At 36.7% G+C, this 11,539-nt stretch overlaps 1 protein-coding gene across 1 annotated transcript in view; it reads right to left on the reverse strand.

Moving 5' to 3' along the window:
• The window catches only part of LOC112157803 (von Willebrand factor A domain-containing protein 7), a 15,792-nt gene extending 4,253 nt beyond the window's left edge, over positions 1 to 11,539 (reverse strand). Inside the window, exons 1-13 of the mRNA XM_024290818.2 lie at positions 11,390 to 11,539; positions 9,629 to 9,818; positions 8,088 to 8,224; positions 7,868 to 8,012; positions 5,611 to 5,704; positions 5,207 to 5,335; positions 3,612 to 3,798; positions 3,332 to 3,501; positions 1,513 to 1,625; positions 1,305 to 1,421; positions 1,059 to 1,232; positions 837 to 969; positions 606 to 758 (exon numbers count right to left, since the gene is read on the reverse strand). Of these exons, the coding sequence (XP_024146586.1) occupies positions 606 to 758; positions 837 to 969; positions 1,059 to 1,232; positions 1,305 to 1,421; positions 1,513 to 1,625; positions 3,332 to 3,501; positions 3,612 to 3,798; positions 5,207 to 5,335; positions 5,611 to 5,704; positions 7,868 to 8,012; positions 8,088 to 8,224; positions 9,629 to 9,811 (1,735 nt within the window). The 5' untranslated portion in view covers positions 9,812 to 9,818; positions 11,390 to 11,539. The remainder of the gene's footprint in view (positions 1 to 605; positions 759 to 836; positions 970 to 1,058; positions 1,233 to 1,304; positions 1,422 to 1,512; positions 1,626 to 3,331; positions 3,502 to 3,611; positions 3,799 to 5,206; positions 5,336 to 5,610; positions 5,705 to 7,867; positions 8,013 to 8,087; positions 8,225 to 9,628; positions 9,819 to 11,389) is intronic.

Raw genomic sequence — 11,539 nt, forward strand, 5'->3', positions numbered from 1 at the left:
CCTGGATAGTTTGGAAAACAAAATCACTACACAATAAATTGAAATGCTTCTTTTCTGTGTTTGCTCTAAATGAGCAGTGGTGCTTTTCTGAAGTGGTTTAGAGAAATAGCTTGATGACTTCGGAAAATCATCTGCTTTAGCTTGAGTTTATTCTAACATAGTTGTTCTCACTGTTATTAATTTGTTCTTTAGCAACAGTTCATCCCTTCACTTGTTTTTTTGTTGTTTTTTTTAGATTAAAACCATTCAGGGTTGTGCAGCAAAGCAAATGAAGAAAAAAAATAAGGTGAACTGAAAATGAATGGCACAAAAAACAAACAAAACAAAGAAAGGATGACATGAAAAAGACTTTTAAGCAGCACTGTATCTTCTTAAAAACATGAAAAAATTAAAGAAAAAGAAATGTCTACCCTTGTTTTCCATAGTGTGCCAATGAGAGGAATGTGTTTTTTTATATCTTGTAAGAAAAGGCACTATGTGTTCACATTTGAAAAATGCAAAGCTGTTCTCTGGAAACAGCAATGAAATAATTTGTGTCACAGAAATTGAGGAAGGCAACTGTGCGTGTCTTTGCATACTCATTCCACAAATAAACAGAACCTCACCTGTGACTTTCAGCGTGAAAGGAGCACTGGACTTGATATTGATCGTCCACTTTCCCGCCTGCTTATCAGGATTAAGACGAATTCTCCACAGGTTTCCAACAGTTTGTATGGTCCCCAGTTCACCGCTGACCTGACCTTGATTCTGATTCAGACCTGGAATGTTTGCATAAAAGCAAAGTGCTCAGTGTACGTTCCACTATCTTAGTTTAAATAGATGAAACTTGGAGTTACCGGCGGGGTTGGTTAGTGTAAAAGCAACGGATCCCCCTGTGATGTAAATAGTGACATTCTGCAGTGACTCATCCAGAGTAAAAGAGAACGTCTCCTGTGTTCCTGCCTCTCTTGCACGCTGAAGAACTGTTACCTACAAACAAAAACAAGGAGAAGACTAAAATGAATGATGAATCTTTGATTTTAATGTTCAATGATATTTGCAAGGTGGGATATTCTTACCAAGGCAGAAGTTGAGGTGTCAAGAATGATGTCAGTAGCCTGAGGAAGTTGTGCCTTTGACACCTGAATGGCCTGACCTCCAGACGCCAAAGCTAGGTCTTTATAATCTTCAAAGCTAGCAGCTCTAAGAGAACGTCTGCGTCTCCTACTACTTCCAGTCATAAAGAATGACACCTAATGAGGAGTATAAAAGTTATTCTCACCTCTTTACTGTAAAGGAACATTGGAGAGTAATTTAGTATTTACTGTTGACTTGGTGCTTCTGATGAGGGCAACAATGGTGTCCTTTAGAGCAATGTCTTTGGCTGTAGCATCAGTGAAGACATAGATTTGAGATGAGGAGGGTGCACCAGTAAGGGCCAGCTGGGAAAATGAAGGTTAGATGAAAGATTATTATTTTTTTCTGGAAAAAATTGCATTTATTTTCTATATAAACGCTTTCACCGTTCAGTACCTGCAGTCCTGACAGGCACATTTCTGGGGTGTCTCCACCACCTGTTGCTGTCAGTTTAGAGATTTCAGCTTTCATCTTGTTTGGGTCCGTTGTTCTGGTCATAGGTCCAAAATCTGAATACAGGGACAACCGAGGGGTAACCTGAAGTTCAAAGTACTTTCCACAGAATATATTTACCCTGGTCAATACGCTGAATGTTTCATTTCTGTTTAACCAGTAAAAATGCCTTCAACTTACAAAGAATATTCAGATTCACCCAACAACATGCTGTATCAGGCATGCTTTGATAGATATACTATACCTGTATATGATATTTGATATAGCACATGTGTCAAAGTCAAGGCCCGGGGGCCGGATCCAGCCCTCCGGGTAATTCTATCTGGTCCCTTCAAATCATTTTGTTTTATTTTATTGTTATTCATGGACTGATGTTATCTTACACTCATTTCTAACATGTAAAAATTTGAAAAAAATATATATTTTTATGGAGAGTAAAATATTGAAAGTTATTTAAGGTTGAAGTTGATTTATTCTGGAATTATTAATTATTCAGAATTATGTTAAAAAGTTACAGTTTAAAGTTCTAAAAATTGGCATTCTGCAGCTTTTAGGGCTATTTCAGCATTTATAAGATGTTTTGGCTATTTTGGAGTTTAGCCAATATTTCAGCTACATGCTAGCTGTTTTGGCTTATTTAGGAATTTTTTTTCAGTTTTTTAGGCTGTTTTGAAGTTTAGCTATTTTTTTCAGCTACATGCTAGCTGTTTTGGCTTACCCAAGTTTTTTATTTATTTTCGTTTTTTAGGCTAATTCGGCATATAGCTAATATTTTTACCTGGCTATCAACTTCAGCATCTTCAGCTATCAGCTTTAGCATTTTTAGCTATTAGTTTCAGCACTAGCATCTTCATTGGCCAAATTCAGCTTACAGCATTCACACTAGCATTATCACAGGTAATACTATTTACCTAGTTTATAATTATAATAAAACGTTATGGTTTTAAAATTCTAAAAATGTAGTTTTAGGTTTTTCAATAAATGTTTATCCTGTTCGGCCCGCAACCTAAGGTGTGTTTTGGATTTTGGCCCCTTGTGGGATTGAGTTCAACACCCCTGCTGTATAGCAGGGTACCATCGTTTTTATTCAAAAATTTGACTAGTTTTTTTCCCCCCAAATCCTTTGTTAAATAATTGCAATTCAATATCTATTTCTTTATTGGTCTATTTCAGTATTTCCTGGGTAAATATTACTCATACCAGTTTCAGAATATTGAAGTCAGAGAAGTACCAGCACTGCTGTCCACAAGTGTGCAATTGTAATATCTAGATCAGAGGTCTGCAACCTGCGGCTCCAGATCCACATGTGTCTCTTTTATCTCTTCATGGCTTCTTGGACAAACATAAAATAAGTCATAGAGACTGCTGACCCAGACATGTCGACCGTCAGAGTCAGCAGCTCCTGATAATGACTACTTAACCAAAACTACCTAAAGAAAACAAATAAACAAAGCCCACAATTTAAGACTATTAATGTCCAACCCCAAACTAAAACAACAAAACCCAGCAGTGTAAGACTGCTGAGGACAAAGAGGGGAAAAGGCATTTAAAAAAATAAAAAGAAAGCAAATTTTTAAAGTAAGGATTACTTAATAAGCATTAGCAAATCCAAATTTCTTAAAGGCTAAAGTAAGATTATACGGCTCCTTCTAGGTTTTGATAAGTAGAAAACAAGCCCAAATGGCTGTTTTACTGTTAAAGGTTGCCGACCCCTGATCTAGATGGTTCAGTTCAAAGATTAGTAATGTGGAGCGTTTCATACGTGGGTCATTGAATGGCACAAGGATGTACTCCGAAGGCTCGTCTTGCGTTCCTTTTTTGCTGTCAATAATTTCGTAAACAACAGATCTGGCTTCATCGATGTCGTCTGACATACTGCCGGTGGTGTCGATAACAAAGCACAAGACAGACGCACGAGCGATCCCCATCATTCTGCAAGAAACAAGAATTGATTCAAAATTTCCTCTGTAAAATCGATGCTTCAAGACACTTTTGACTCACTTATGAATAGGGCTTGGAGTTTTTAGATTTTGCTTTTGTACCTTAAAAAGTCATTGTTCCCAACTACCAAGCGGATGTCCTCAAGCAGCTGACTGCTGGCAGCAGTGGCTGCTTTCACCGCAGCATCGTGGAAGTTCTGGTTGTCCGACCGACGCTCGTCCTTACTGATGCCGCCTCGTGGAATGACACTGCTGGTCATATCAGACGGACCTCCATGGCTGCATTTGCCTGCCACAGCACAGAAATAAAAACAACATAGTTTAACCTGTCAACCATACCGCTCTTAAGATCCATCCATCCATCTTCTTCCGCTCATCCAGGACCAGGTTGCAGGATAGGGCAGGGTATCAGTTATGGTTTCCAGAAACAATTTGATTCAATTCAGAAGAGCCTGAATCGATTCGATTCTTCAATTCAATTAAATTTTAAGGGTACAAATTTATACATGTTTGTTTAGAAATACATGAAAAATCTACTATTTAATTTGAATATATTTATATTAATCTGATACAGTTCACATAATATAAAATGTATTAGTAAAATAATGAGATTGTTAATATCATCCAGAGTTACATGGATTCTCTAAAGGAGAAGTTCTAACTAAAATGTTTAGATCATTAACATTATAAACATTGTTCTGCTTCTCCAGGAGGACTCCTCTCAATGTGGAGGAGAAGCTGCTCTACTCTGAGCCCACTCGTTGTGACTGAGCTTCTCCACCCCTAAGGGAGCGCCCAGCCACCCTCCAAAGGAAACTCATTTGAGCCGCTTGTAGTCGGGATCTCATTCTTTAAGTCATGACCCAGAGCTCATGACCATAGGTAAGTACTGGATGCTCTTAAGATAACTTTCACAAAGTTGAAATGTTTGCATCTTTGAAAAAAATACTTTTCTTTTTTTTAAAAATACAGTTGAGAATATTTTAGACAAAAACTATGTCAATTTGGGTTTCTGTATGATTAGCTTGGATTGTTTAAGATGTAATTGTTTATAAAGTCCATGTTGCAGCCGACATGAAAATTAAATGAGGATTTTAATGGATGTTTCAATTCACAAAGACCTCAGGAGCCTGAGTCATAGGAGGCTTAAGCTTTCAGACATTTGAGACTAAATCACAAAACATCTTCTTACTGTTCTGCACTAAAGAAACTTTGAATTGGAAGTGAATCTTCATCAAAACAATTTAAATCTTGTATAAAAACTTGGAAAGTTTGCCATTGTGACTTGAAGATTTATGAGATTGTTAAAGTTTATGGGGCAACTACATGCTTTATCTTAAAAAAAAAAAATCAAAATTTGGTGTCAATTATTTGTTTTTTTCTCTTTATCACAATTACATTCTTTAAAATAATCTTCAACAACAGCACCACAGTACCTTAAAGTGTTTGAGTGAGTGAGTGAGTGTCATTCAAGGAGAGTTCTTCAGTCTAATGATCTCTGTTCTGAGTTGCAATTATTTCTGCTAGGATTATTTTAAATACGTAAAACATAAATTAGTTATTTTCTTTCATTTTACTGATGTAAGAAAAAAAAACAAAGCTATATCATTCAACAAGTGTAAAGCAAATTCAGGTACAATAAAATGTTGCACTGATGTTTCCTGCAGTCAAATAAACGTGTACACGTGTCCTGGTACCTTTAGGCTTTGCAGAGGAGTGGACTCCCATGTAGCCCGACGTGAGTTTCTTCTCCGTCAGGATGTTGGGGAGGACTGGATTGGGGCATGTTCCACTAGCGCAGTCACTGCAGGTGGCAGTGTCCACATCTTTTCACACAAGCATAGACCAGAGAACAGTTATAGTCTGTTTATCTCATACATTATTTTAATAACATTAAAATATGCACTTGTGTTGTTTTTCAGACAACTGGTTTATCACAGGGTTCTAAAAAAGACAGACGTTCTCAATAGATTCCATCAAAGAGCTTCAAATTAAGAGTAAATTTTGTCATCTACTTTCAATAACAGAAATATCCTGCTTTGCATTTTGTGTAATAGCCTTTTGACTCTTATTTGTGAATGTCTGTGTTACACACACTCACCTGCCAGGTTATCCAGTGGAAGATCTGGTCGTATGAGATTGATGTATGGTTCTGTGAAGCCCAGCTCCACCCAGTTACTGTGACTGTAGAAATCCTGGATACAAACATCCTTGTGTAAACTTAGATACGCTGAATAAGCTGGCATAAATGCAAATACAAATAAATATTTCTGATACTGTGTGAAGCTGTCAGCTGGACATCAGATATTTTACCAACACATTTAAAACTGTTAAAAAAACATGATTCTTAACTCAGAGTAGAATTCTAATAACTACAATCGTTTTAAACATATCCTCTTAAATAGAATTTTTGCATGATTGCATGCATATCTGCTGTCCCTATGTAACATTGTGTAAAAACATCCAAGTTCGTCGGAAATGGTTGTTATCTTTCTCAGCAACGAGGACAAAGAAAGATAGCAAAGACTGTAAATGTTCCTAAAGGTAGTTGTGAAAATGTTCAAAGTTCAGGCAACAAGCACTTTGTTTCCTGGGAGAGGCTGAAATAAGGAGTAATAACTGACCCTAAAAAGGCCAGTAATCAAAAACTGTAGCAAACACTTCCAACAAACCCTTGCTGCATGTGCACTGGAGGGAGCGGGACGAAGTTAAAGTATTTCTAAAGCTAAAATTAACCAAATAAAACAAACACAAAGAACCAGTGAAGAGATAAAATAAAACTATAGATTTTCAGAACTGATTCAGAAGGGGACTTGTGCCCAATCCAAATTCTTCCCTTCTCCCATACCCCTCCATTTGTAGGGGAATTTGTAGTGGAAGTGGTGTCCGAAATAGTTTATTAAGGGCCAACCCTCCAGAGCCCTCCGTCACAAGGGGGTTCGGGGTCACGGTGTGCCGCAGAGGAGAATCACTTTTCTTTACCTGGGTGTGCTCTTGAAGCACACCCAGGTTACTTCTGTTCCAGCAGTGCCACCTAAAACTCAGAGGTGTATTTCTAATTTATTTATTTATTTATTAGTTTATTTCACAGGGACAGTGCACATCAAAAGCATCGCTGCAATGCGCCAGAATTAGCCCAAAAGCTATTTTTCATCCGTAGTCCCTGGACAGGTGTTAAAAATTGTCAACCTAAAAATCTCAAAACATCAGTTAAGTACGCAAGTAAAAAATAAAGAAATACATACAAAATACAGGTTAGAAAATCAGTTAAAATACATATAAAATACATATAACAATAATAAAATGCACACAGTAAGAAACATTAAAACTATTTAAATGATCTGATGCTCTACAGAAACTGTCTTAGAAAACATCATGCTGATTAATTTTGGCTAAAAATAACATAATAATAATTAAAAGACGACTGGGAACACTTTAGCAATAGAAAATAATATAGTTGGAGTGGTACTTTAAAACAGGTTCAGAAATCCCGAAAGAAAGCATCATAACACAGGAAGAAGCAGAATTTTGGACATTGTCAAATTTCTGAAAGGACAATGAAGCTCTTGGAGCAGTAGTGGAATTGTAAAAGAAAGGGCTTATTTTTAAACGACTCAAAAAAATTCATAATTTTCCTTTTTTTGTCACCTAAATGGGTCATTTTTAAAGATCTGATATCATTTGGAGAAAAATGCTGCAACTTGCAAAGTATTTGTAAACTGACGACTTTTGCCCCTGAGTATTAACCAGTGACCTTTGATTTGATAGTTTGAAATGACAAGTTTGTCACAGCTTGTACTGTATCTAGGGGGAAATGGTTCTGAGATAAGTAGGTTGTCTTCAAATACTTTGAAGACAAATTTCAGGGTGGCATCGGGTGTATTTTAAAAGATCTTTTTAAAGCAAAAGAAGTATTTCAAAAAATTCAAAACAGTCTGTATCATGTTTTTGAACAAACCCAGAAAGAGAGCACAAATTCACTTTAGATTAAGACATCTTTAAAAACCCATTTAAATAATTACCTGGCTCCAGATTTGAAGTGAGTTTGAGAAATACTCCTTTCCAGGACACATTTACAATGTCCATACTTAAATGACAATAATTAGTTCTAAGCTAGTGAAACATGAAAGTGAAAGATGAGTCAGAAAGCAGTTCCTGGTACCAGACCAGGGTCTCCTTGGTTGTATTCAGACTGAAAATTAGTTCTGGATTACCAGGGGAAATGAACTCTGATTGACTTTAAGTAAACCAAAGGTGTCCAGTCTGAATCCACCCTTAATTTGCTTGGCTGTCTTCAACAACTCTGATTCTGCTCAGATTCCCATAAGTTATTGATCATTTTGTTTGTTTCCTCTCACCTGCAGAGTGTGAAGGATTCTCCCCAGTGTTTCCCTGGCTGCTTTAAAGTTCGTCTCTCGGATATTTGCCTTTATTGCCACCATTCCTTGCGTGATGAGGTTACGTCCTTCCAAGAAGGCTTCAGAGTTGAAGTGATGTGGAGCACTAGGAACAGTCATGAATACATAAGCATTTGAACGTATCTAATCATACCTAGTTAGTCTAGTCTGATTGGCTAACCTGTTGACAAAATCCCGATCTACCAGTCCATTCTGGGTGTAGATTTCCTGAAGAGCTGAGTGGAACTTAGCACCAGAAACCTCCCCCTTCGCTGTTGGACCCAGACAAGCTTTGACCAGTTCCTCTGGAGAGGAACCCTAGTAGAGAAAAACAAGATGTTAAACGATTTCAGCTTGTTATTTGGCAAATATGGAACATGCTGTAACAATAAAGGTATTATATTTCATTTATCATTTCAAAGGTTTTGTACACACTTGTCAAAAACCACAAAAGCCTTACCAGTGTTACATTTGGTTAAGTCTAAGTTTATATGAGATTGTTTATATGAGTTATGTTTCTTGTACACGGTCATAAAGTTATCTTATGACAGAAGCACATCTCACACTGCCAGGCACCAGGTTTCCCTTCTTTAAGAATTATGATGATTTTTATGTGTGCTTGTCATTGTGGTACACACATAAAAGTGGTGTCATAAACCTCGTTTCCTCTGAGCGGTCCAGTACAGGGGGAGTAGTACAGGACGGTCCAGTTAACTCTGGCGAGCTTTTCCACTCGGTTGAACCTCGCTTCTACTGAGCGGTTTCTTTTCACGGTGCATAGCATAGACCGCTAGCGTGTCATTTTGTCATTGTCGTGCGATGACTAGAAGAGCAACAACAACAATAGAGGTCATCGAGCAGCTCGTCTTTTTCTTACTTTACTTTTTGTACATCGTGTAAAACAGGAATTTTATGAAGTTTGTAAGAACATTGTGGGCGGCTAAGAAGGATTCAACCTTAAAGAGCAAAACGGAATCGCCAGCTTAGTGATACTGGTGTTTTCTAGTCACTGTTGCCACCTATTCGTCATCACTTTCTGCCAACGAATAGGTGGCAACAGTGACTCCGCCCCAACTGTTCTGTTCCGTTTTTCAATGGATACCAGATCGAACTGGACCGTACCGGACTGCTCAGTGGAAACGAGGCTACAGAAATGGACAATGTTCATGATGAAACATCTTTTTTTTTAAATCTAAGGAGCTCTTTTTCATTTGTAGCATGGAACCAAATTCATTGTTCTTTTTTTCTGTGCATTACAGTGAATTAGTTTTGTGATTGATAGAATATGTGTTTGAATCTGCAGTAGGATCTCACTAAAGACTTAAAAAAAGAAAACTTCACTGTTTACTCCTTCAACGAAATACACAGGGAAGCTTTTTGACAAATCACTTGAACTTGAAACTATATTCCCAACAAGGCTGTTTTTGAAAAGCAAAGAAAAACACATAACCCCCTGTTTAAAAAATAAATACATTTATTAAGTATTACTTTATAGTATGAAGAACCATTTCTGAATAAGAAACTTTACTTGGCTGGTACAATATATAAAACATGTTTTAATTATCATTACTTAAACTCTTCTAAAAAAAACCCCACAACCAATCTTGATACACTGAAAAAAACTAGTGTGATAAAAATATTTTTTAAGACCAAAGAATAGTCTTTATTTTTGAAGTTGCCATTCTTTTCTAGTATATGATGCTGGTAGTTTAAACTCCTCACCGTGGGGTTGAATTCATAACCAGCATCTTCAGCCACAGCCCGGCACGTCTCCGTCACTTTCTGCAGCAGAGCAGTTCCTGTAATGCTGACATGGGTGGAGGTCCCTCCCCCAATGGGAACAAAGGCTTGTGAGGGGGTCAGCACAGCCAAGACCAGCAGGACTACACCCACCAGGGACGACATGTTTCCACTGTGGAGACAAGCAAAACCAAGTACACCCAACAACTTGTAAACTTTTTGAAGAACTTAAACTCAAATGATCAGAAAATATTGTTTTTCGTGTTTTTGTTTCACTGAGGGTTGTTCAGGTTCTTAAAGACCCACATTTTTTTGATCTATTGCAAACGTTTTTCTAGTGGTGTTTTAATATTGATCATGCCGTTTTAAGCCCCCCCCCCAATTTGTCATTTTCTAGATCATAGTTTCTGCATCGTCAACCCCCCCCCCTCGTCATCCTTCCTGCTATAGCTTATAGCCTCTAACAACTCCAAGCTAACATTAGCGGGCAACAAAAATGGCGAGTAACATTGGAGCTATCCAGCCGTGCAGTTCTGAGCACAGCTCAGACGAGGAAAGGAAAGAAAGATTTATATGAATCTAGTCATCTACAAGTAAATTCACTGGAAAGGACCGGAGCACGAAGCTTGTTGCCTGCCAATTAAAAATAGGCTTTTTTTAAAAACTGCATATTTTCATCTTTTTATTATTTTATGTTTTTTAAAACTTTTATTTTACCAGGTAAAAAAGCCATTGTATCTCTTTTTCAAGGGTGACCTGCCCAAAAGATCAGCAGCACACTTCATTTAAACAGGGTTACAATATAAAACAAAAATATAAAACTGAAAGATGACTTTACAATATTTACAATATGAAATTTGAAAGTCAGGTGCTACATAGTAACTAATTTTCAAGAGGAAATATGATTCATTGTAAGTAATTAATCCTGATTGTGAATAAAAGGAATTGAATTTTAGGATACATTTTCTTTATAAAGATCCTCCATTATACGGAACATGCCGAAAAAAAACACACAAATGACATCAGAGTAGGGCTTCAGTGGGTTGTGAGGGTATTACTCTCTGATGCAAAAAAAACTTTTTATTTCTGTTTTTGTCAGCTATCCAATGAGATTTTTTGTTTTGCTTCTTGGTTTGAAAAATACCTCAGAAGAACATTCCAAGATCAAAAATTTGTCATTTTCGTATAAAAAATATCTATCGTCAGAAACAGTTTCATAAGATAATTTTGTGCTTTGATTAAGGAATAAAAGGTTGATTAAGCAAAAAAAGAAAGAAAAAAAATCCCTCCCAACAAGAATATAAAAAGTTCCCAAAATTAGATCCTTTATATTATTGCCAATTTTGCATGTTATATACCGATACATTAAAATGTCTATATGAAATGAAATGAATTGGAACTTCTCAAAGCTTAGATATTCAAACATTTTTAAAGTGGGATGCGACAAACACATCCCACAATGCATTTTATGGTTAACTTTTCACACAGATCATTCAGAAACTCTATAATAGTAAAACAACAAAACAAAAAAAAAAAACCCAAAACAATTAATAAAAATGAGTTAATTTTTCCTCCAAAACATTTTCCAACATGAGGAAAAATGTTTAAAATGTATTAATAAATTGTACGTTAGCAGCTTTGTTATAAATCATAAATTATTGACCTCTCATGTTACGTTTGGGCTCTGGAATGAAAAAGCATTTTACAAATGCAAATTAACAGGAATGGAAAATTCTATCTTACCTATGAATTCTTAGGAGTGATGACTTCAACGAGTCTTCAGTAAAAAGTGTCCCACCAAACCTCGTCTGAGGAATAGATACAGCTGCTTATTTACAGAAAGGGTGGGAACTGGTTCATGGGTGTCTACCTATGAGAAGAGCCCTGAGGTGT

Source organism: Oryzias melastigma, linkage group LG1 (assembly GCF_002922805.2).
Source record: "Oryzias melastigma strain HK-1 linkage group LG1, ASM292280v2, whole genome shotgun sequence".
Classification (NCBI taxonomy): Eukaryota; Metazoa; Chordata; class Actinopteri; order Beloniformes; family Adrianichthyidae; genus Oryzias; species Oryzias melastigma.